The sequence below is a fragment of the Panthera pardus genome, unplaced genomic scaffold (genome assembly GCF_024362965.1).
Source record: "Panthera pardus isolate Hobbes unplaced genomic scaffold, ASM2436296v1 HiC_scaffold_18, whole genome shotgun sequence".
Taxonomy (NCBI): Eukaryota; Metazoa; Chordata; class Mammalia; order Carnivora; family Felidae; genus Panthera; species Panthera pardus.
In genome coordinates this window covers 33,589,146-33,613,086 of record NW_026526743.1, presented here as the reverse complement: position 1 = coordinate 33,613,086, position 23,941 = coordinate 33,589,146, and the positions used below count along the sequence as shown (strand labels likewise).

The 23,941-nt window shown below is 42.6% G+C and overlaps 1 protein-coding gene across 2 annotated transcripts; it reads right to left on the bottom strand.

Moving 5' to 3' along the window:
- Positions 1 to 111: 111 nt before the first annotated feature.
- On the bottom strand, positions 112 to 23,890 carry OGFOD1 (2-oxoglutarate and iron dependent oxygenase domain containing 1). Of its 2 annotated transcripts, none has more exons than XM_019455897.2 (13): positions 23,663 to 23,890; positions 21,893 to 22,038; positions 18,029 to 18,075; positions 15,050 to 15,150; positions 11,435 to 11,551; positions 10,765 to 10,856; positions 10,428 to 10,556; positions 10,034 to 10,147; positions 8,526 to 8,605; positions 7,945 to 8,258; positions 3,487 to 3,609; positions 2,929 to 2,987; positions 112 to 2,434 (listed from the first exon to the last, which is right to left on the bottom strand). In XM_019455897.2, exons 1-13 carry the CDS (start codon positions 23,814 to 23,816, stop codon positions 2,273 to 2,275), a joined length of 1,638 nt encoding a protein of 545 aa, XP_019311442.2. In that variant the 5' UTR covers positions 23,817 to 23,890; the 3' UTR covers positions 112 to 2,272. The 2 variants fall into 2 exon arrangements, with proteins under 2 accessions (XP_019311442.2, XP_019311443.2); XM_019455898.2 differs by lacking the exon at positions 23,663 to 23,890 and adding an exon at positions 23,125 to 23,615.
- Positions 23,891 to 23,941: the final 51 nt, after the last annotated feature.

Sequence of the window (23,941 nt, the reverse complement as noted above, 5' to 3'; positions counted from 1 at the left end):
CGCCCTGGCGCTTTCCCCTGGGCCTTCCACTTGCAGTTATGCTACTGACAGATTGTTCACTAGAACCTCATTCCCCTCTCTCCCGCTCATGAAAACACATCAGAAAGCAAGTGAGCGAAAATAATATTGTAGGGATGACCTTTATTCAGTCTGTAGGAACTGAAAAGAAAAGGCAAACTTTGACATGTAAGCCATTATTTACAAAGTTGTTGTAATCCCACGTGTCACTGTGCTGTGAATCCTTTAAAAAAATTTTTTTTATGTTTGTTTATTCTTGAGAGAGAAATAGAGCACAAGTAAAGGAGGGGCAGAGAGAGAGAGGGAGGCACAGAATCCGAAGTAGGCTCCAGGCTCCGAGCCGTCAGCACAGAGCCCGACACGGGACTCGAACTCAGCAACTGTGAGATCATGATCTGACCTGAAGTCGGATGCTTAACCAACTGAGCCACCCGGGCGCCCCTGTGGTGAAAGAATTCTGGTCTCCAAAACAGCAGACATGTAGGGGTGCCTGGGTGGCTCAGTCGGTTAAGTGTCTGAATCTTGGTTTTGGCTCAGGTCACAATCTCATGGATCCGACAGTGCAGAGCCTGCTTGGAATTCTGTCTCTTCCTCTCTGCCCCTCCCCTGCTGGCTCTCTCCCTGTCTCTCTCTCAAAATAAATAAACTGAAAAAACACCAAATAAACAGTACGCATGTAAACTGGCCTGGTACTGTGTGTGTGTGGGAAGACGTTAGAGCTAGTTCTAGGTACGTCTTTTTCATCTCACCCGAGAAAAATTAGTGTTTTATGACAATACTGAATATTCGTACATGTGTAAAATTTCTAGATAGCTATCCCTATCTATCTAGATACTATCTATCTGGGGTACAAAATCAAAAAAAATCTTGAAACCATCAACCTAAAGGAAGTGAACCTCATTCTCTTCATTTAAATGCCAACTTTAGAGGGAGTACTTGAAGTATTAGGAGATGAAAGAAGATAAAAGCCCAATGCTTTTCCTACTGATTAATAAAATCCCAAATAAAAGCTACGGTAACAGTTGGTAATCAATGTAAAAAAACAGAGAGGAAACGAGAAGACAGTATTGGAATGAGAACAGCATCTTGCAGCTAACGATGCAGCGACCACTACCCCCCCTCGTACACACCCCCATGTATAGGTGGTAGTTGTCACATAAGCCTCACACCAGTTCAGGGAAGAGAATGTAACAAAATGGACAGCCTCTTGGCATTTTGATGTGGCCTTTAGCATCTGTTCTCTTAAAAGAAAAACAGGCAACTCATTTTATAGCTGACCCGAGAGTATTTAGGGACAGGAAAGACACATGCGAGGCTAGAATCATCTAGTTATACAGGAGCCACAACTCCAGGATGGAAAAGCAGTGGGTCCCCAGGAATGATGACATATGGCACAAGCAGCCACTCAGAAGTCTCAGGGGCCATGTGGTTTGGGGCCCGGTGTTTACCAAGGCAGGAATACCATCATCATTTAAGTCCACACTGTCCTAAGGGAGTCACAGTGAAACAAAGCCATAGGCACCGGGAGGAAGTATAATGAGCCCACCCAGAACAGGACAGAAGTTTCTATACCTTTCTAAACCGGTATGCTTAGGAAGGACAGAATCAGCAGTCATTTATGAGTATTAAAAAACAAACACTCACTGGAAACATGGATGAACCTCGAAGACTTTATGCTAGGTGAAATGAGCCAGTTGCAGAAGGACAAATATTGTATTGTTCCACTTGTATGAACGGAGACAGAGACTGAAAGTGGCATGGTGGCCGTCAGGGGCTAGGAAGGGGGACGGGGAGTTACTCTTTAGTGGGGACAGTTTCAGTCTGGGAAGATGGCAAAGTTCTGGAGATGGGTGGTGGTGACAATTGCACAACCATGTGAATATTCTTAACGTCACTCAAGTATACACTTAAAAATGGTTAGAATGGTACACTTTATGTTGTGTGTATTTTACCACACACAAAAGCTTTTTAAAAATCACTAAGGAAGTCCATATGGAAAATGGAAAACTGAATGTGAAAAAAAAAAAAAGACAAAAAAGCTTTTTTTTTTTTTTTTTTTTTTTTTTTTATCAAGAGAGAAATACCTGGCTCCAAGCTTAAGGCCTAGATTGCATACAATAACGATGAGTCCTACCACGCAGTTTTGAAGACACGGTCACACAGGCCACCTTGTAGCTCTCCGCGTGATGCCTAGCTCTTCGGCACTCCCCAGTACTGAGGAAGGGTCTCTTTTCTTCAGCTTGGCTCAGCCCTGTCATTCGTAATAGACAAACGAGAAGTCCCAGAAACCTGTTCTATTTGGGAAGGCTTTCTTTTGTTCTAGGCTTCGGTGGTTAATATGCTTGACAAATTTCAGAGTCTCTCTGTCTCTGTAGACCAGTGCCAAAGAGTTGTTTTCCGGATTCACTGTTAGCAGCTGAAATAAGTGAATACAGTGTCACATCAGAGCACAGAACTTGTTCTCAACTCTTTTCCTCAACGATTCACCACGGAACAGATGGTTTTCACATCATGTACTCAGACTGGTGACAGGGGATCTTTTAAAAGATCCTTTATGAGGAGGCGCTGTTGCTCTAGCTGTCAAGGCATTTCCCAACGGACCCCATTCCCATACATACCCAGAAAGGTTCTACCTCCTGCGTTTATTCCTTACTGTATCCAAAGATTTCATGGGAACTCTTAACTTCTATGGAATTTCTCAATAGGGTAGAATAAATGCCTAGTGATTACCCTTTGGCATTTTTATTCCTTGCTGAGTACTTACTACTAGAAATCAGAACCAGTGCCAGGCAGACCGTCATGCATTTATCAGCTAAGGACACTGGCAGAAGGTCATAAAAATTGGGTGTGTGAAGAATGAAAGCTTCCTTAAGAAGTAAGAAGGATAGTTTGCTATCAGAAGCAACTTACCTCTTCATCTTCACCTTTGGCAATGTAGGAAGTAAAGCCGCCATATTCTGGCTCCCAGCCTTACAAAGGGAAGACAAACCAGCATTCAGAAAGCTTTTCCTACAAGACTTCCATCATCTACTTACATCGCCCATACCAGGCTGCTCTACGACTGGGGGATCTGGGACCTCAGTGGTAACCAACTCTATGGCTTATAAGACGGAATTTACTGTTCAACCAACATCAAATAAGGAGTGAAAACTAAGAATTAAATGTAAAATACACCTGGAAGGAAAATTACATAAAAGATGTAGATCTGAGTGGGCGGGAGGGTTCTTGGAGGGAAACTGTTTTGGTCCACATCCCCCATACCTTAGTCACAGATAGAAATCCTTTGAGTTGGGGAGACTGAAGTTCATGACCCCCGAGATCCCTTCCAACAGGGTGCCTCTGTGATCTGTGATCCTGGCCAAGGTACATCACTTCTGAATTGGGTCAGGTGGAGAGCATCACCGGGAGAGACTGCCCCTCTTATGGAAACAGCTCACTGGTTTCCATAAGTTACTTCCTGACTCTTACCTTCACAGCCACAGTAGAGAAGTAAATCCAGGGCAAATTCAGTCTTGCTGTTGTCATGGATCAAAGTGTAGTGACCAGTCTTCCAACGCCTCAACTCCCCCTGGCATGTGGGAACACTTGAGTCTAAGAAAAAACCATAGAAGGCCAGAAAAAATTTAAAATAACTTGATACAACTGCTAGATTGCGAGGGAATAGTAAGCAGGAATGATCCAGCACTAAAGCAAAATCATTCCCATAATGATTTCTGACCTACTGACCTATTGTTCTGATCTATTACTGAACCAAACTAGCCTTAACAGTGACTGTCAGAAATGTACCATGTCTGACTGTTGGCGGGGGGGACGTTGATGCTCTCTTTCTTTACAGTTAGTTTCAGATAGAATATTTAGCTGCCAAAATAAAAAAAAATTATAACATGAATAAATACTATAATTTTAAACAGACTGCAGGGGTGCCTGGGTGGCTCAGTTAAGCGTCCGACTTCGGCTCAGTTTGTGATCTCACGGTTTGTGGATTTGGGCCCCACATTGGGCCCTGTGCTGATAGCTCGGAGCCTGGAGCCTGCTTCGGATTCTGTCTCCCTCTCTCTCTGCCCCTTCCCTGCTTACGCTCTGTCTTGCTCTCTCTCAAACATACACATTAAAAAATAAAAATAAAAAAAAATAGATTGCCCTACCTCCTGTTTCTCCTTTATTAACATCCTGTCTCAGTGTGATTTACTTGTTACAATTGACAAGCTGATACTACACATTATTATTAACTAAAATCCACAGTTTACATTAGGGTTCACTCCTGGTGCTCTACATTCTATTGGTCTTGATAAATGAGTAATGTCGAGTCTCCATCATGACAGTATTGGACAGAATTGGTTTTAATGCCATAAAACCCCCTGTGCTCTACCTAATTCATCCCTTCGTTCCTCCTAGTGCCTTCCAACCACTGATCTGACTCTCTCCTTAGTTCTGCCTTTTCCAGAATGTCATAGAGTTGGAATCATACAATAAGTAGCCTTTTCAGACTGGCTTCTTTCACTCAGTAATAGCACTTAACGTTCCTCTGTATCTTTTCATGGCTTGATAGCTCATTTCTTTTTAACTTCATCCTGTTGTGGTTAGAGAAGACACTTTGTATGATATCTTAAAAATTTAAATAAAATAAAGATAGGGGCGCCTGGGTGGCTCAGTCGGTTGGGCATCCGACTTCAGCTCAGGTCATGATCTTGCAGTTTGTGGGTTCGAGCCCCGCGTCGGGCTCTGTGCTGACAGCTTGGAGCCTGCAGCCTGCAGCCTGCTTCAGATTCTGTGTCTCCTTCTCTCTGTCCCTTCCCCGCTCGCCCTCTCTCTTTCACACAAATAAAAAATAAACATTAAAATTAAAAAAAATAATAATAAATAAATAAATAAAATAAAGATAAAGTCTATTTGATATTAGTATAGCCATTCCTCCCTGCTCTCTTTTGGTTACTACTTGCATGGAACATCTTTTTCCATCCTTTGATTTTCAATCTTTTTCTGCTTCTGGGATCTCAAGCGGGTCCCTTGTAGATAGCAGACAGTATTTTTTTTTAAAGAAATTCTTTTTTTTTTTTTTTTAAACATTTTTAAAAGTTTATTTATTTTTGAGAGACAGCAGGGAAGGGGCAGAGAGGGGGACCGAGGACCCAAAGCGGGCTCCACTGACAGCAGTGAGCCCCATGTGGGTATCAAACTCATGAACCTCAAGATCATGACCTGAGCTGAAGTTGGATGCTTAACAGACTTAGCCCCCGAGGCGCCCTGACAGCAGATAGTTGAATCATGTGTTCCTGTCTGTTTTGTCAATCTCCTTCTTTTGATAGTCATTTATATTTAAAGTAATTACTAATAGAGCGGTGCCTAGGTGGCATAGTTTGTTAAGCATCGGACTCTTGATCTCAGCTCAGGTCATAATCTCGCAGTTTGTAGTTTCGAGCGCTCCATCAGGCTCTGCTCTGATGGTGCGGACACCGCTTGGGATTCTGTCTCCCCTTCTCTGTGCCCCTCCCTCGCTTGTGCTTTCTCTCTCAATATGAATAAATAAAACAAATTTTTAAAAATAATAATTACTAATAAAGAGGGAATTAATTCTGTCATTTTGCTATTTTTAAAATATTTTTATTTTAGAGAGAGAGACAGCATGTGGCAGAGGGGCAGAGGTAGAGAGAATCTTAAGCAGGCTCATGCTCAGTGTGGAGCCCAATGTGGGGCTTTATCCCATAACCCTGGGATCATGACCTGAGCTGAAATCAAGAGACGCTCAACCCACTGAGCGACCCAGGTGCCCCTGTTTTCTAAATGCCTTATAGCTTTTTGTCCCCCATTTCCTGCATTCCTGTCTTTTGTACTTAATTGGTTTTTTGGCATTGAAACATTTAAATTACTTTCTTGTTTCCTTTTATGTATATTCTATGGCTATTTTCTTTGGTTATCACATGGGTTACGTTTAACATCCTAAAGTTATAAAGCCTCTAATTTGAACTTAGGCCAGTTTAATAAAATATAAAAACTCTGCTCCTTTATAGCTTGGTCCCCACCCTTTTAAGATGATAAACTTTGCAAACAGTTACTTTTCATGTTTACCTTTTGTATTCCCTGCTCTGCTTTGGTCCAGGGACTTCCATAACAGTAGATGCTTGGTAATAGAATAAAGCATCTTTTGGCCACCTATATAGATTTTTTTTTCCTAAGCTGCAGGTTCCCATAAAAATGAAACCAAAAGGAATAGAGGCAAACAAATACCTTTTTAAACAGCCCCTGAGGCTCCACTGATCTTTACCTGATTCCTTTTAGGGTCCAAGTATAGATGCCACTTTCAATTATCAAGGAAAGCCAACCTCTATCTTAAAGAAAGGCCATCTTGGGGCACCTGAGTGACTCAGTCACTTAAGTATCTGACTTCAGCTCTGGTCATGATCTCACAGTTCATGGGTTGGAGCCCCATGTCAGGCTCTGACAGTTCAGAGCCTGGAGCCTGCTTTGGATTCTGTGTACCCCTTTCTCTGCCCTTCCCCTGCTTGCTCTCTCTCTCTCTCTCGCTCTCAAAAGTAAAAAACATTAAAAAAATTATTAAAGAAAGTGCTGTGTATTGACCAGTACAGGAAAAGCTACCTGGGTCTGGTGTTCTAAGTATCTGTGGTGACAAAAGCAACTGGTTAGTCCGTTTGGGAGGCCACAGAATCTGCATTACAATGCTTGTGGTTTCCCTGTCACAGTGCAAGGGGGGGGGGGGGTGTTGGAGTTTGTTTCCATGGCAATCCCTCGTCTTTGCTGCATGGGGTCCTTCTCAAGAAATCAGAGCGGAAGCAGGGAGAGTAAAACTGAGGAGAGGAGTTGGGAAACAGATTTTCTCGACTGGTTTAGTAGGTACTGAAACATGTATGTTGAATTGGTAACTACTCAGTCACCAAATCCACAGAAGCCTTCCCTCTTAAATTTCCTATGTTTTTCTCTTTTTCATCTTGTTTGTAGATGATGAAAGACTTCCTCTACTTTTTAAAAAAATTTTAAAATTTTTTATTTTTTTAAAGTAATCTCCATAGCCAACGTGGGGCTCCAACTCAGGACCCTGAGATCAAGAGTCGCATGCTCTTGGGGTGCCTGGGTGGCTCAGTCGGTTAGCCGTCTGACTTTGGTTCAGGTCATGATCTCGCAGTTTGTGGGTTCGAGCCCCGCATCGGGCTCTGTGCTGATGGCTCAGAGCCTGGAGCCTGCTTCGGATTCTGTGTCTCCCTCTCTCTCTGCCCCTTTCCTGCTCCCACTCTGTCTCTCTCTCTCTCAAAAATAAACATTAAAAACAAAACAAAAAAAAGAATCGCATGCTCTTTCAACTGAGCCAGTCAGGCGCCCTTAGACTTCCTCTAGTTTTAATAATAATTTCCTCTGTCCATGTGCCCAAATGCAAACAAGTTTTTCTTAGCCTGCTATTGGTCCTTAGCAGACATAAGCTGCTCACCTTCCTCTCCTTGATGATGTTGTGTTTTAAAGCAGTTTGGGGCACAGCCAGTCCTATTTCTGTCCACTGTTCGTAAATCTTTAGCCTAGTAAAACATATGAGCTGCTCCTCCTATCTAGAATGTTCTTCCCATAGATCCTTGTTATTCCAATCTGAGCTTAAATAGCAGCTTCTGAGACAGGCTCTTCCAACTGCCCATTCACCTCAGAGGCCACTCGGTCGTTCCTCACACGTGACCCTACGAAAGTTTTCCGCATGGCACTTATCGTTATTTGATGTGTCCTTGTGGTTCGTGTACACGTTTAATCTTTGTCCTCTCCTACTAGAATATTAGCTCTAGGAGAGCAGAGACCTTGTTTGTTCTGTCCTCCAGTTCCTGAAACAAGCCTAGCATAGAGCAGATGCGCAAGCAATATTTGTTGGGTGAATAAATGATTGACTAGTGAGTGCTTAATGGTACACAAGGACAAATCATTTCGACAGCTTACCTCTCTTGGCTTCGTTTTCCTCTGACTCTGGGTCTGTCTGTTCACTGCTCTGTTGGCTGCTGTGGCTGACGGCTGTCTGAGGACTCTGGGGCCCAGGGGAGCTATGGCTAGTCCCTTCTTCAGTGTGATCAGCCGCAGAGGTGCCTTCGCCCTCCTTTTTGTCCTCCACCTCATCTTCCTCTGAAGGGGCCAAGAAGTGGAGTTTCAGGCCTGTGAAGTTGGAGAGCAGCAAGAACAGAGCCTCGGAGCGAAATAATTCCATGCAGTCCTTCAGGATGTTGGGAAGCTTGCTCTCCTCCGCTTTCTCATAAAACCTGGAAAGCAGCGATGCCAAGTTGTTCATCCAAGCCACAGACGTAAATATCACGCATGGAATAAAAGCTGATCATTAGCTTTGTACCCCGCTGCCTAAACCTTGGCATAGCTCACTGAATCACCAGTTGTTCTAACAGTGAGGTTCTCTCGGGGCCTGCTACCAGATGGCCGTGGGGATGAAACACCACCGGGGCCAATGTCCTATTATCGGAGGTGAGCCTGGCTGACCAACAGGCAGGTGCTGAATGCAAATGTCTTGGTTCTACCTTTTGTTAGGGGGACCTCGGCTGCTCCATTTCACATCTTCTTTCTCCAAAGCCTCACAGACCTCTGCAAACTTCTCAGGCTGGAAAAGGAGCACAGAAAAAAAACAGTCAGGGACTCTCCCTGTAGTCCCACACCTGGTCTTGCAGCTGGAGCAGCTCTGCAGAATCATTCTGGCTGATTCCTAAAAGGGCCAGCCGACACTCACCCCCCCACCCCAGGCCTGATACAGTGAAGCCAGAACAAAGACTGGATAAATCATCAGCATGCTTTAGCCAAGAGATTCGAGTGTTAATCTGGACGATCTCCTTTAGCAGTTGTAGGTCTTATGTCAAATTGCTCAACATCTCAGTCGCCTGCATTTATAAAATGAAGATCACAATACAGACTTCAATCCAGAACCTATGAGGGGAAAAAAATTAAGCTGCAAAACAGCCAATGTCATTACAACGAAAATCTCTTGCAGGCCTCACTTTTATTTAATCAGCCTTATAAATATAGTAAGCCACGAACAGAGCAAGAAGCTGAATAATCTGTTGAAATATGCTCAAGAGGCTTTCTCTATAGTTGTTTAATGTAGCTTCCCAAGGAATGTTCTCAACACTGCAGTCCTATCGGCTGTAAAACAGGAACGAGGATCACAAAGCCTGATTTAGGTAAGCTCAGTAAAATAGGGTCAAACAAGTTTATTTAGTATGCTTCTCAAATTCCTTAATATGCTAATGTCAGCTTTAAAATTCTGAGAGAGAGAGAGAGAGAGACAGAATGTAGCATCTCAACCTTTATCTTTCTCATGGAGGAACAGCTCTTGGGACTGCGCGTGGGGGGGGAGCAGGATCACTGTGAAGCACCACACCAGCATCCATGATCTCATGTGGCCCTCACAGTAACTCTTCAAGACGAGCAAGGCAGGTCCTATTGCAGTTTAATTGATGATGAGATGGAAGCTCAGAGAGATTTAGTGATTTGCTCGGGTTAGTAAAACCATAGAGCCAGGACATGAACATAGAGTCCTTCTGACTTCTGATGTAGTTCCCTTGCCACTGAAATGGGCTACCTCATCCTTGTCAAATGCTCGTTAATAGGCATTGACCAATTAATAATCTCTCTACTAAAAGCAATGAGCTTATAGTGAACCATATTCACCAAATGAATAGGAAGGAAAATACATACAACTCCCTCTCAGCCTAGAGGCTAGTTGTGTGTGTGTGTGTGTGTGTGTGTGTGTGTGTGCGCACACCATTAAGATTTTAGAAAACTGGGGAACACCCAAGGGACTCTTAACCCACTAAGCATATAACTGCTACCTATGTCGGCTGCTAGTACTGCTTCCATATTTTATTTGAAGAAGAGCGTGATAAAAATATTCTAATCAAGAATAAAACAAAAAAACTCCTTTAATGATGCCTATGCACCCACCCAAGAAGAGAGACAAAAGCAGAAGTTGTTAGAACAGTGAGATTTTGTTAGGATGTCCCCAAGATATACTGGACAGGATATGCTGGCTTACCTTAAGGAACTCCTTTAGGAGGATTTCGGACCTTTCTTCAAACTCTTCTTGAATTTGAACTTGGTAATCCATGTCCAGATAAGTAGGGTTGATCCAATCATATAAAATTTCATGCTTAAAAGAAGGAGCAGATGCCAAATATGAGTTCACAGTTCTTATTGCTTTTGCACTTATGTCATTTCATAACAGTAAAATATATGCAAATCCTCACTCTATAATTTCCTCCTTGTTACACATAAAAGTGCCAGAAAACTCTGCCTGAGAAAAGATACTATCAAAAGTTTATCCAAGAAGAGCGGAAGAGCAAACGTAAAGTCTAGTTTCATTACCAGGAAAACAAATGACATGCTACAGCTTCTAGAGAAGAGGCCCGACAACCGGCATTTATCCTTACATCTTGTGGGATGTGCGGGCTCCGAGGTACAAGTGGTTCAAAGTAGTTGGGGGGTCTGGTCAGTGAAGGACCATGAAACCAGCCGCTTATAGACAAACGTGACTTTTCTTCAGACAGGACTTCAGACACCTGAAAAGAAAGGCCAGCAGCACATGAATGAACACACCAGATAAGGGGGAAGGTCACCAGCCAGGGTGCACTGACTTCCAGATCCATCACAACGGATGCGGGCACCATCTGGCCACAGGGGTCCATCGGGAAGCTGTCACGTTTTGTTAACGGGGAACTAAAAAGTATGATCCTTACACTCTATGTATTTGTGGTTTACAACTGTTACCTGGTGAAAGGATACTGGAGACACTTCAAAGAAAACCAGTGTGTTCCACGAAGGGATAAGAGACTTGACAATCTGCTTCGGCTGAAAGTGTTCTGCACCAGGAGAGAAAACAACCACAAATGTGGTTTCGTTATCGTTAACCAATTCCAGGCCGCCTTGTTTCACTCCGACAATTCTCAGATTTCTAGGGGGAACTAGACGTACCCTGCAGATCCAAAACCACCACCCCCTTCCATCTGTCTCCCTCATACTTGCTGGTTTTGCTGGGTGATATCTGTTCTCACTACGCCATCCCTCTATTATTGATGAGAGCTGGAATAAATTCGGAAAGTTTTCCAGAGTCAACATCTGGTGTTGGTCCTTAGAAAACAGCCCTGGCTTCCTGTCAGATGGATTCGCCCTGGCAGACCGACGGTGCCAGGCGAATGTACACGCACTCTACCTTTCCGCGGTCAGTATTCAGAAGTAGGGTCTGCCGAGTCCTGTTAATGGACTCTATCTCTGGAGTAATGACGACTCGAAGCACAACTCAGAGGCAGCTGTCAGGGCCGACATCCCTTCCCCTGCGGTTGTCACCCCACTGAATGGCTTCCGCCTCCTTAGATGAGTACACATGTTGTATGTAAGAACTCAGAAGTGGCTAGTGCCGAGGAGCATGCACTTGTCTTACCATCAACGTCGTACAGGTCCAGGGTGCCCCCCAAACTCCTGTCCCAGGGAGGAACCAGGTAAAGAATGAAGGCGATCCGGCGCCCTTCCAGCTCGTCGTCGTGGCAGAGGAGGGCATCTGCAATAGTGCAACGCACACTTTAACGTCCCGCACCGCAAGGAGCAGCTCCAGGAGCAGCTGGAGCTGACTGGATCCAGCATTTAGTATCAGTCCATTTGATACTCATCTGTAATGTGAACTCCTCCAGCTGTAAAATGACACTTATTCTCCTGGTTTATAATTGGAGACATAAAACGGGCAACACGGGGGACTCCAAAAGCACTGAAGGGCACATATAGGGACAGACCCCAGAGAGAATCACTAACAGTATTTTTGCATATATTCTTCCAGTATTTTTCCTACATACATTTGCTTTTAAAAAAACAGTATCCTACAGTGGTCATTTTGTGGCCTTTTGATTACATGGTAAGTGTCCACATCAGTATACACACCTGTCATGCTTTTTAATGGCCACGTAGTATACCATATGGATTATGAATTATCTTCCTTCCCCTTTAATCTTCCACTCGTTAATTAAGTTGTCTCCATTTGCCTTAATGAACATCACTGTACATAGACCTTTTGGTACTGATTCCCATTTATTTCTTGAGCTAAAACTTCTAAGGGCCCTTTGGTGGAACTGAACAAGACAGGCATCTGTGTAGGGCAGGGGAGGGAAGGCATGCTATGGTGAACTGAGGCTGTTCACACATGGAGGGATCATGATTGATTGATAAAGAAATCTATTGAAGATAATGGAAGCCATGGTTCTTACTGCTGAGGTAGGAAATTACAAATACGGAAATGGCAAAATCTGGGATAAACCTAAAGTGTTGAATTACAACTGCAGGAATCAACATGAATTGAGCTTCCTATATGTGTAGATGTTTATATAGATATTTAGATATCTACATATTTCTACACGTTGAAACACACAAAAGTGTAAATGCACGTGTGTGCACATGTGTGTGTGTATATGTGCATATGTGTTTGCTGCCTCTTTTCCACTGAAAGGCCTGGGAGCGGTGACACCCTAACAGCAAAAACACCTACAGTCCAGATCTTGATTTAAACAAAAAATTTTTTTTAATGTTTATTTATTTTTGAGAGAGACAGAGACAGAATGCGAGTGGGTTAGGGGCAGAGAGAGAGGGAGACGCAGAATCTGAAGCAGGCTCCAGGCTCTGAGCTGTCAGCACAGAGCCCAATGCGGGGCTCGAACTCACAAGCTGTGAGATCACGACCTGAGCCAAAGTTGGACGCTCAGCTGACTGAGCCACCCAAGCACCCCTTGATTTTTTTCTTTTTTAATGTTCATTTATTTTTGAGAGAGAGAGAGGTAGAGAGAGAGGGAGACAGAGGATCTGAAGTGGGCTCTGCACTGACAGTAGTAGATGTGGAGCTCCAACTCGCGAACCGTGAGATCATGACCTGAGCTGAAGTCAGATGCTTAACCGACTGAGCCACCCAGATCTTGATTTTTAAGCATCATTCTTCACTAAAAGGAACTAGGGTTCTTTGGAAGAATGGCCAACTCTGGATCTAGAGCAGGGGAAATGTAAGATAAGCCTGGAAAATCTTGTTTTGCTAGAAAGTAAGATATATTAAGAATGATGGGGACACATCAAAAGGACCTGAAGTCAGTTTAAAGGGGCTCCCCTTGATCAAATCAGGGACAATATGAGCATCAGTATAATGACAGCAACTGCTTATAGCCCATTACATAAGCAGTAATCCATAAATCCACACCGACATAAATACATGAATAAATAAATGGGAAAAGGGGAATGTTTCCTTTACAGTAGAATAACTAATAAATGTAAAAGAAATGATTTTTTATTGAAAAATATCCCTGTTTGGCAACTAGCAAGAAATATCAGAGGATGCTGGGGCACCTGGGTGGCTCAGTCGGTTAAGTGTCCAACTTTGGCTCAGGTCATGATCTTGTGGTTTGTGGGTTTGAGCCCCGTGTTGGGATCCATGCTGACGGCTCAGAGCCTGGAGCCTGCTTCGGATTCCATGTCTCCCTCTCTCTGCCCCTTCCCCACTTGTGCTCAGTCTCTCTCAAAAATAAACAAACATTAAAAAAATTTTTTTAATTAAAAAAAAAAAAAAAGAAAAACCTGACATTAGCCACCACCTTAATTAAGTAATCAGAGTTAGTATCACTAGACTATGACACACAGAAACCACATACCACTTGAGAAGATGCAGTAAAAAAAAAACAAACAAAACAACCCCACATAATTAATTTTGTAATATTCCTACCAAAAACACACGGCTTGAATCTAATCATGAGGAAGCATCAGACAAACTCAAACTGAGGGAAGTTTTACAAAATGACTCCTCTGTAAACCTTCAGAAGCATTAAGACAATGAAAGTCAAGGAAAGACTGAGGGAGTCCAAACAGGCATGACAACTACATGCACGGTGCAATCCTGGACGGGATCCTTTGAACATGTATTTTATTTATTTTTTGTTTATTTATTTTTGAGAGGGAGCGAGCATGGGAGGTGCAGAGAGAGACAGGGGGACAGAGGATCTGTAGCAGGCTCCGGGTGACAGCAGAGAGCCTGATGCGGGGCTTGAACTCACGAACTGTGAGATCATGACCTGAGCCCAAGTCGGCCACTTCAAGCGACTGAGCCACCCAGGCGCCCCTAGATCCTTTTGCAATCAAGGACCAAATAATAGAACTTGAATGGAGCCTGAGGATTAGATGGGAATCATGTATTAATCTCAACTTCCTGATTTTGATGGTTTATCATTATCATACAGGAGAATGTCCTTGTTGTAGGAATCAGTTGGGGGTCATGGGGCAGAACGGCAACCAAGTCCAACAGGAAATACGTTATTTGTACTACGCTTGCCACTTTTCTAGAAGTTTGAAGTTATTTCAATTGAAAAGAAAAAGTTTTTTTTTTTTTAAAAAAGGGCGTATGATAGGACTCTTCCTGTGTACCACTCAGTTACCCTCAAAAAGTTGCTACCAATTTATACTTCCCCCAATTATACTTTATTTTGTGTGAGAGTAAACCCAAATCAAAACTGGACTCAGGAACACAAAACAAAATACTTTTTCTTGTAGACAAAAAAACCAAACTTGTTTTCAAAAAGACATTTACATGCTCCCAAAGGGAACTGGTGACAATGGATCCCTCTGAAGAGATGGGGGACAAAAAGAAAGGGAAGGGGACTGTCAAGGTTTACGCTGTATCCTTCTATATTGAGGTTTTTTCCCTTAAGAATGTGGTTCTACGAGTAGAGTTTACAACATCACCTCTGAGTTTCCTGATACTGTACACAAAGTGGGTGTACATGTGCAATGTCAGCATTTTCCGGAAAATATGGTCAACAGTTTTCATATTTCCACCAAAGACAACCCCTGCCTTATTATACCTTCCAGGAAGGTGGGCGTTTCGGTACATGAGCCGGTCAAGTGTTCCTTACTGAGCAGATTCTAACGCTACGCGGGGACACGCAGCCCAGGATTCTGGCACACTGGTGCTATCTTCTTGCCACTGTTAGTTAAAGCCTTTAAGACTTCCAGATGTCAAGGGCTTTATCTTGCTTACCAGAGAATTCATATTTAGCACAGGACATGTCAATAGTTGATTCCAGGTCAATCTTGGAAATGTCAGCAAGCCAAGTCCGGAAATCTTCAAACAGAACTTTCCTAGAAATGTAAACAAAGATCACTTGTTAGGCTGCAGTGAGGCCTCCATTTGGATCTAGGCCACAACTTCTTTTTCCTGGAGGCTGCAGTTTATTCTTTACTTTAAACTTGCACAGTTTAGGACTTGGAACTGAAATAAAGAGAAATAAATGCTAATCTATCTACTGTAGTCTTTTTTTCTCTGTTTTCTCTGTTTTCTTCCTTTTAAATTTATGGCATGCCCTATCATGGCAGTGATTTGGCCTCTGTCATAATTAATTGCACTGATGTTCCATTCCGAGGTTACTGATTTTTAGATATGTTCTTCAGCACTAAAAGCGGCTCCACTGTTTAATGGCCACTTGGGTGACGCTGTTGTAGATTAAAAACTTTAAGTTGCAATAACGGTCTATATTATGCTAACTATGTGGCACTCAGGAAAATCTTTCATAGAAGTTCTTTTTTTTAATTTATTTTTTAATGTTTACTTTTGAGAGACAGAGAGAGAAAGAGAGAATGGGAGGGGGCAGAGATACAGAGACACAGAATCTGAAGCAGGCTCTAGGCTCTGAGTTGTCAGCAGAGCCTGATGCAGGGCTCAAACTCCCGAGCTGTGAGATCATGACCTGAGCCAAAGTTAGGTGCTTAACCAACCAAGCCACCCAGGTGTCCCTTTCATAGAGGTTCTGATGCTAGCAGGATACCACGAAAAGATGCCATTTCCATTTACCACCTAATGTGGTTCTTTGTACAGAAATCTCTTTAATACGATTTATAACTCATTCAGCTGATCAACTTTGAAATTCTGTTAATCTCGATGAATTTATATCATTTTGAAAGGATTTACATTAGTTCACATTTTGCACACACAGACAATATTTTGGGGATCCTCTAAGTCCAGATATACACAATTGAAATTCCCACCAAATGCAATTGTGCTATTCATAAATATCAAGTCTTCAGGCTGATCTGAGATTTTAATACTGAGTACCTCTTCTGCACTATACATTACCAAACCAAAAAATTTCTGTAAACTACTGTGCTACGTTAGTTCACCCAGAAGTGCCACATAACTTTAAAAACAGTTGCGAATTACATGGAATGAGCCAGCAGAGCAAAGTGCTGAACCAGGCTTGAGATGTGGGTGGCAAACATTTCTGCAAAGTCTTGATGCTTTAAACAACTATTACCAAAGCCTTAAATCCTTCTTTTACTGGTAACATTGGCTTCCTCAAGTTTATTCCATAAAAAGCCCTTCCTCTAGTCACTCTGTGAGGGTGTCACGAGGACAGGGTTATTTTCTGTCATTATTCTCACTTGTTAATTGTATTTAAGAGAGAAATTGCAGAATCCAACCGGGAAAGATAAAGGTCACCTTTCTATAAAGACCAAGGACTGCCGTCTCTCACACACTATCCAGCTGTTACCCTGTGTGTATAGAATGGAACCTCGGTCCCATAGGAAATGCTTACCAGAGGCGTGCTGTGAACTAATGAGATAATAATGCCTTAAAGCACGATCACCTCTCTTTGGAACAACGAAAGGTCTAAATAAATATGAAATGTTATGAGTTACAATTAATACATAAGCAATAGTTCAGGATTTGGAAGAAATAACAATCTGTGCAGACTGCCATCATATATAGAAATTCTGTATAGATGAAAAAGTTATTACAAGGTAACACGTGCTAAGGGGCGCTTGTTAAGTGTCCTTGACTCTTGATTTTGGCTCAGGTCATAATCTCATGGTTCGAGCTCCATGTTGGGCTCTCCCCCCACCTCACTGCTGACAGCATGGAGCCTACCTGGGATCCTCTTTCCCTCTCTCTCTGCCCCTCCCCAACTCGTGTGCACATGCACTCTCTCTCAAATAAACTTAAAAAACAAAACAACCCCCCCCCCCAAAAATAACATGTGTTTATTGTAGCAAAACTTGGGGAAAAAAACACTCCAGAAGTAAAAAAAAAAAACTGTTAAAAAAAAATCTGAAATCCTACTAGCCAGATTTAAATAAACATCCCATTCTTCTGCCGTTCCGTTGGTATACACATAGCCAAATAGATATCTTTCTTAAAATCATTCACACTTTGTGTATTGTTTTAACATCTTTTCTTTTGACAAGTGTATTTCATTGACTCTAATATGCCTTTGTCTGTAAGAAGTAGTATTATTTTACATTTCACTTAAAAAAATGTTGCCAATTAAACTAGGACACCATTGTAATTAGTGAGACACTGGATCTCAGCAGTGCTAAAACGGGAAAAAAGAAAATGTATCTTAGAATTGGTGAAATAGGGTTTAACTTTATCATACTTGCATGGTAAAATTCACATATGTCATAGCCAACAGCTGTAGAGTTTTCCACTTTACATTTGTGCCATTAACTATGTAAATCTCAGTGCATGGCCATTTAATTTGTATATAGTTTTTCATTATTTTAAACAACATTACAACACATAATCTTCTATGGAATTTTTGAGCTCATCCTTAATTATTTTCTTGGGATAAGTTCTCACAAGTGGACTTACACTACAAAATAATAAGCATAATTTTTAGGGTTTTGATACATCTTTCAAAACCATCATCTAAGGAAGTCGGCAGCAGTGCATAAAGGGGTCTAAACGACTGTCAACACTGGGGTTTTGAATATTTGCCAACTTAATAGGTGAAAAATGCTTCCTGCAGTTGTCTCCTTGATTACTAACAAGGTTGAACATTTTATCATTGAGAAACTGGGCCCTGGAATCAGACTGATTTGAGCTTGTGTCTGAGCTCCCTCAGTTTTCATCTAGGAAGCCTTGAAGAACTTACTTCATCTCTCAGTCTGTTTCCTCCTCTACAAAAGCGTTATAATATTATATAATACTTCCCGCACCTGACAAATAGCACCAGTTGTTTACCTTAAAGCACAGATGTGAGGCTCTCTTCTCTTCTTCAAATCATCAGACTTGATCATAAAAAAGAGGGAAAAAAAAAGATTTCCTTCATAGATGAGACACACAGAGGAAAGCAGTTCAGTGAGTGCCCTGGTGGCATAGCATTGTGGGTAACAGCCTAGCCCTGAAGCCAGACTGCCTGGGTTTGACGTATGGTCTCTCCACGTGGCGGCTCTGCGACTCGGGCGACTTCCTTAACCCCCCTGTGACTTATTCAACAAATACTTAAACACTTGTGACAGTGGAGCTTATGTTATTTTTGAGGGAGACAGACAATAAACATACAAAGACAGTGGTCAGTATGAAAGAAGGGGACAAATGCGCGGGGAAAACCGGCAGGGTATGAGGGAGTAGGCATGCTCAAATGGGGAAGGGCTTCCAAGTACAAACACGGTGGCCAGGCTAGACCTCGCTGAGGGATGCATAGCCTTGAAGGAGGTTGGGAAACAGTCCAAGGGAATACCTAGGCACAGAGGATTCAAGGTCCTGAGTATGAAGCATTTCCTAGTCAAGAAATCCAAGGAGACTATGTGGCTGGAGCAGAGAGAGTACAGGGGAGAGTGGTAGGAGGTGAGGCCAAGGAGGTAAGGGGTCACCTTAGAGCTGTTCTAAGCACTTTGGCTTTCTGACAAAGAAATGAGGAACCATGGGAATTTTTGAGCAAGGGAGTATTGGGATTAAATTGCTTAAATTGCTAAAAATTGGGATAAAATTCATGTAACATAAAATTTACCATCTTAACCATCCGGAAGTATGTAATACGGTGGGTTTTAGGTTACTCACCATGTTGTGCAACCACCACTGTTGGTTCCAGAACATTTATCATCACCTCAAAAAGAAACCCCGTACCCATCAGGTGGTCACTGCACATACCCTTCTCCCCCAAGTTCCTGGCCACTGCTAGTCTACATTCTGCCTCTCTACGTGGATTTGCCTATTCCGGACATTCCATATGGACGGAATCCTACAGTCTGTGGCCTTGCGTGGCTGGCTTCTCTCAGCACATTTCCAAGTCTCCTCCTCTCCTCCATGTTACAGCAGCATTACTACGTCATACCTTTTTCTGGCTGAATAATATTCCATTGTGCGGACAGACCACACTCGTTTGTCCATTTGTCAGGTGATGGACATTTGGGTTGATTCCACTTTTTGGATATTCCGAATAATGCTGCTATGATCATTTGTGTACTAGTTTTATGTGAACGTGTCTTCAATTCTTTTGGGTCCACTGTTGTTTTAAAATAACACAACGGCTATGACAGTGGAGCTGGGCAAGGGTAAAAGCAGGGAGACTGGTTAATAGACTGATAGAATAATCCTGATGAGAGACAAAGATGGCTTGGGCCAGGTGCTGGCTGTTGGCACTGGAATGGAAAGAAGTGGGTTTTTCTGGATAGGTTTTGAAGATAGAGCCTGCAGAATTTCCTGACACACTGGGTATGAGGGGAGAGAGGACCTTAAGGTTTTTTAAGCCTGGTCCCTTGGAAAGATCGAGTTGCCATTAACTGGGATGGGTAAAATCGCAGGTGGAGCAGATTTAGGGGGAGAAGATCAGGAGTTTAGTTTTGGACTTAGGTGTGAGACACTGAACAGCTACCCAAGAGTAGAGGCAAAGCGAGGGTCTCCCTGGAAATGGCCCAAGGGCAAAGCCCTAAAGTACTCCATCATTGAGAAGTCAGGTACAAAAGGAAAGCCTACCAAAAGAAACCAAGGACTTGCCAGGGAGGTAGCAGGAAGCCCCAAAGCATCCGGACAGTAGAGTGAAAATGTCTCCAGGAGAAAGGAGTAACATAGTAGCTCCAGTGCTGCTGGGAGGTGGAGTAAAATGAGGCCTCAAAACTGATGACTGACTGGATTTACTAACGTAGAAGAAGTCGAGAGTGAGCTTGACAAGTGCAGCTGCAGTGGAGTTGTAGGTGAAAGGCTGAAGAAAAGTGGGCTTAACAGAGAATGGGAGAAGACATATTTAAGAAAAGTACAGGCAACTTCTAAGGAACTCTACTGTCAAGAGGAGCAGAGAGGGGCGCCTGTGTGGCTCACTCGTCCAACTCTTGATTTAGGCTCAGGTCATGATCCCAGGGTCAAGGGATCGAGCCCCATGCTGGCCTCTGCACTGAGCATGGAGCCTGTTTGAGATTCTCTCTAAAAAATTAAAAAAAAAAAAAAAAAGAGGAGCAGAGGAATAGCGTGGTGGTTGAAGGGCAAAGTCAGGTCAAGAGCACTTTTTTCTTAACATCTTTCTTTTATATGTCAAAGGGAACGATCCGGAAGAGAAGGAAAAACTGATGTAGTCCCCTCATCTGTAAAAGAGGAATAGTAATGTACCTCCTTCATAGGACTGAGGATTTAATGAATTAATAAAGTACTTAGCATGGCATAAAGCATGCACTCAATAATGTTTGTTCTGAAATATACAGAATATCAGGCAACTCTTAATGACATACTGTTCGGAAGGCTGGAAGGTATCATAGACTCAATTAAGGCAATTCATAGCACAAGCAAAGGGGATACAAAGTCTGAAGGGACAGAAGACTGAAAGCAGGTTTTATATTTACTGTCTTAGGATGAAGAAGTTCAGTCCCAAAGTGAGCATAAGTAAATATTATTCACAGCCCAGTAGAGTTCCATCAAACACCCATGTGATCTAAAGTTATCTTTTATTCCCCTCCTCATTACCCAGGGCCCTTTTTATTATTTTCCCACTCACTGACTTTACAGTTAGAAGTATTTTCATCCACCAAACTGCATTAAGTAAAAACCAGCTTTATTTCTCAATTTTAGTAATCAGAGATGCATATGGCCCTAAATCTAACAGAGATTTATTGTTATTGAAGTTGATATAATTACAAAGGCAGATCATTGTGGTTTTAATTAACCTATGTAACTTTACTAAGGATAAAAGCTTAATATTAACTGGATTTCCTGAATTATTAAGAGTTACATTGTGTATTTTATCATGTGGTTAATTCAATCACATGTGTAAGGCCCAAAGATAGACATACTGGGGGACACAATCAGCTCTAGTGCAAAAGAATAAAAGAGACAGAAATCCTGTTATTTACTCTCTTATCCCAGATAAAGAGAAATCAAAGGGTAAATGCAAAGAAAACAAAATAGGTCTTCATCTTTTTCATTTTATCCTGTGATTCTTGAGGGCTGATGTCCATGAAGTTTTATAAGGGATTTCTAAGAGTGATGTACACCATGTACTAAAAAGATATTCCCCCCAAAACTGGGGAAACCAATGATCTAGATTTCCATACCTAGACTAGGCCCTGTCTTCTAAGAGTAGAAAATCCAGCCATGAGTTTGACATGGTCTTTCCTGCCAAATTAAACCGTCCACCAAAAAAGGAATAGACCTAACTCTCCTTGGACATTCTGCAGTGAGCAACATGCTGCAATACATCATGCCACCTAAAATAAAGACATGAACTCAAAAATTTAAATGGTTATTATTTTCCAACATACAGTTCTCTTTAGCATATCAATCCCCAAAATGTACCTGATCCCCTTTGTTTATAATGTACTTAACTTACTGGCTTACTGTATTTCTTGACTATCTGTTGCCATCGTTATCACTTCTACTGTATTTTAGATTTTGAAGTCTTACAGGGCAGAGACTGTCAGAGAGTCCCACGCAATAATTATAGCACCTAATACATTGTTAACACTCAGTAAGCTTATGTGAAATCAACGAATGTTTCTTACAATGTCAAGGCAAGGACCCTCCAAGGCAAACCCAATCTAAAACTTCAAGTCCAAAGGTAATGAATGGCTTTGTGGTCAATTAATTTCTGAAGTGGAAGAGTGAAAGGGACATAAATACCTGCTGGAACTTATATAAATCGTTATACTTTTCATGGAAGTCCAAGTTCAAAAGTTCCTTCTGAAGCCCTTCCAAAAAGTTTTGGCTTTGGATGAAGTCTGGGATCACGCAGTGAAGAAAGGGTTCCATGTCCATGACAATGGCCTCTGTTGGAAGGAAAACATTACTTGTGGCTTTTTCTCCTTTTATATTTTTGACCCCTAAATGGTATAGCAGAAAGAATACAAAAGGGAATGGTTGTGAATTCTCAGAAATCAAGTAAGTAAAGTCTAAGATTTGGAGGAAGAATTATAAGCTCTTTTTTCTTTACGCATTCAATGCTACTTTTAAAAAATATTGTTCTTAAAATACTAATTCTTAAAAGGAGTACAGGTGATATCACTAAATTAAGGTTTGTACTCCTTTTTGAGTTTTAAAAAAATGTTTACTTATTTTTGAGAGAGAGTGAGCAGTGGAGAGGCAGAAAGAGAGCGGGACAGAGAATCCAAAGAGGGCTCTGTGCTTACAGCAGCAACCCCAAAGAGGGGCTCAAACTCATAAACTGCGAGATCATGACCTGAGCCGACATCTGACGCTTAACCCACTGAGCCACCCAGGCTACCCGCTTTTTTGTTTCCGTTTCTGTTTTAGTTCAAAGATTAGCTATTGAACTGAATATATTTGATTCTTTACTGATTTCCCCCACACTTAAAATGAGAGTAGCAAATTAAAAAAAAAAATGAGAATAGCAGCTCGGCTCCACAGTTGGTGGGATCCCACCCCATGTCCAGCTCTGCGCTGGACAGTGCTGAGCCTGCTTGGGATTCTCTCTCTCTGCCCCTCTCCTACTTGTGCTTGCTCTCTCAAAATATATACATTTTTAAAAAGTGACAATAACAATAGTGGCTGGTGATTTTTCGTTGACCCTACTTTTTCTTTCTCCAAGTTACTGTTGGAGGAAGTTACAACATTCTTTTTTTTTTTTTTTTTTTTTTAATCAGTTCAAGCATAACTTTCCGATGCCTTGATTTCTAGCTCAACATTTTACCCACTGCTTGTAATAATAGTCACCACCACCACGACCGACCACGTGCCAAACACAGTGGTGCTGTAGACGCACGACTTCACTTCATCTCTTCAGCAAGCTGTGGTAGACACTATCCCTATTTCCATCCTACAGCCTAGGATATTGACAAGTCCCTGCGTGTATAGAGCTATCCCTTTCTATGTGCATCCAGACACCCAGGACTCACCTCTTTAAAGTACTTAACAACTGAAAGCAAACTCATGGCAATCTCTAGAAGGGAAAGCATGATGCATTAAGCAGAATTCTTATCCCCTAAGGTGGTATCTGAGGCTGAGGCTGGAATCGTTCAAGGTGGGTTCCTCCCCTTGCTCAACACTTGTTTGCTTTCATAAGTCACGCAGTCGACCTATAGGCGTGTGAAAACGTTTAAGCGCAGGTGCCAGCTATCTGGCAGCTCACAACAAATGCTCTGGCTACGCTATTTTGGGATAAGCGATCATTGCCCTCGGAGGAACTACGAACTTGCATGCCCTCTGCTTCCCAAAACTCTCGGGCCTACGTTTCTTCCTCTTCTCAGATTTCTAAATCCGAACCGAACTTGGGATGATAGAGGATAGCAGGAGAGTCAGAGGTGGCCAAAGTCATACTGTCTCCAAGAGACTCTTCCCTTGTGGCCCCGCTGCCCAGGGCTCGGCTCGAGTGGCAGGACTTTCAGAGGCCCCCAGACCCCGCGCGGCAGCTCCCCCTTCACAGCACTCGGTTACCGTGACGGAACGGCGTCCTGCGGCTCCAGGCCTCAGACACCTGCTTTTTCAAGGTTTCTTCCGTGACAGCATCCGAAAACTCCGCTATCACCTCCTTCTTTCCCTTTTTCCCCGCACGGCCGGGGCCCGGCTCAGCTGGCCGTTTCCCATTCATCTTCTCTTAAGCTACAGACCCACGCCACACTGATTAAGCAGCTATACTTTCCTGGGCGGACTGCAATTCCCAGAATGCCCCCTATCCCGTGTTTCCCAGCGCCGCCCAATAGGAAGTGCGAAAGT

Coding starts and splice junctions, on each gene's coding strand:
- OGFOD1 (XM_019455897.2), bottom strand. CDS start 23,816: ATGAATGGGAAACGGCCAGCTGAGCCGGGCCCCGGCCGTGCGGGGAAA. Junction 11,552..15,049: donor TGCTAAATATGAATTCTCTG/GTAAGCAAGATA, acceptor GCACTATTGCAG/ATGCCCTCCTCTGCCACGAC. Junction 8,259..8,525: donor CGAGGTCCCCCTAACAAAAG/GTAGAACCAAGA, acceptor GCTGCTTTCCAG/GTTTTATGAGAAAGCGGAGG.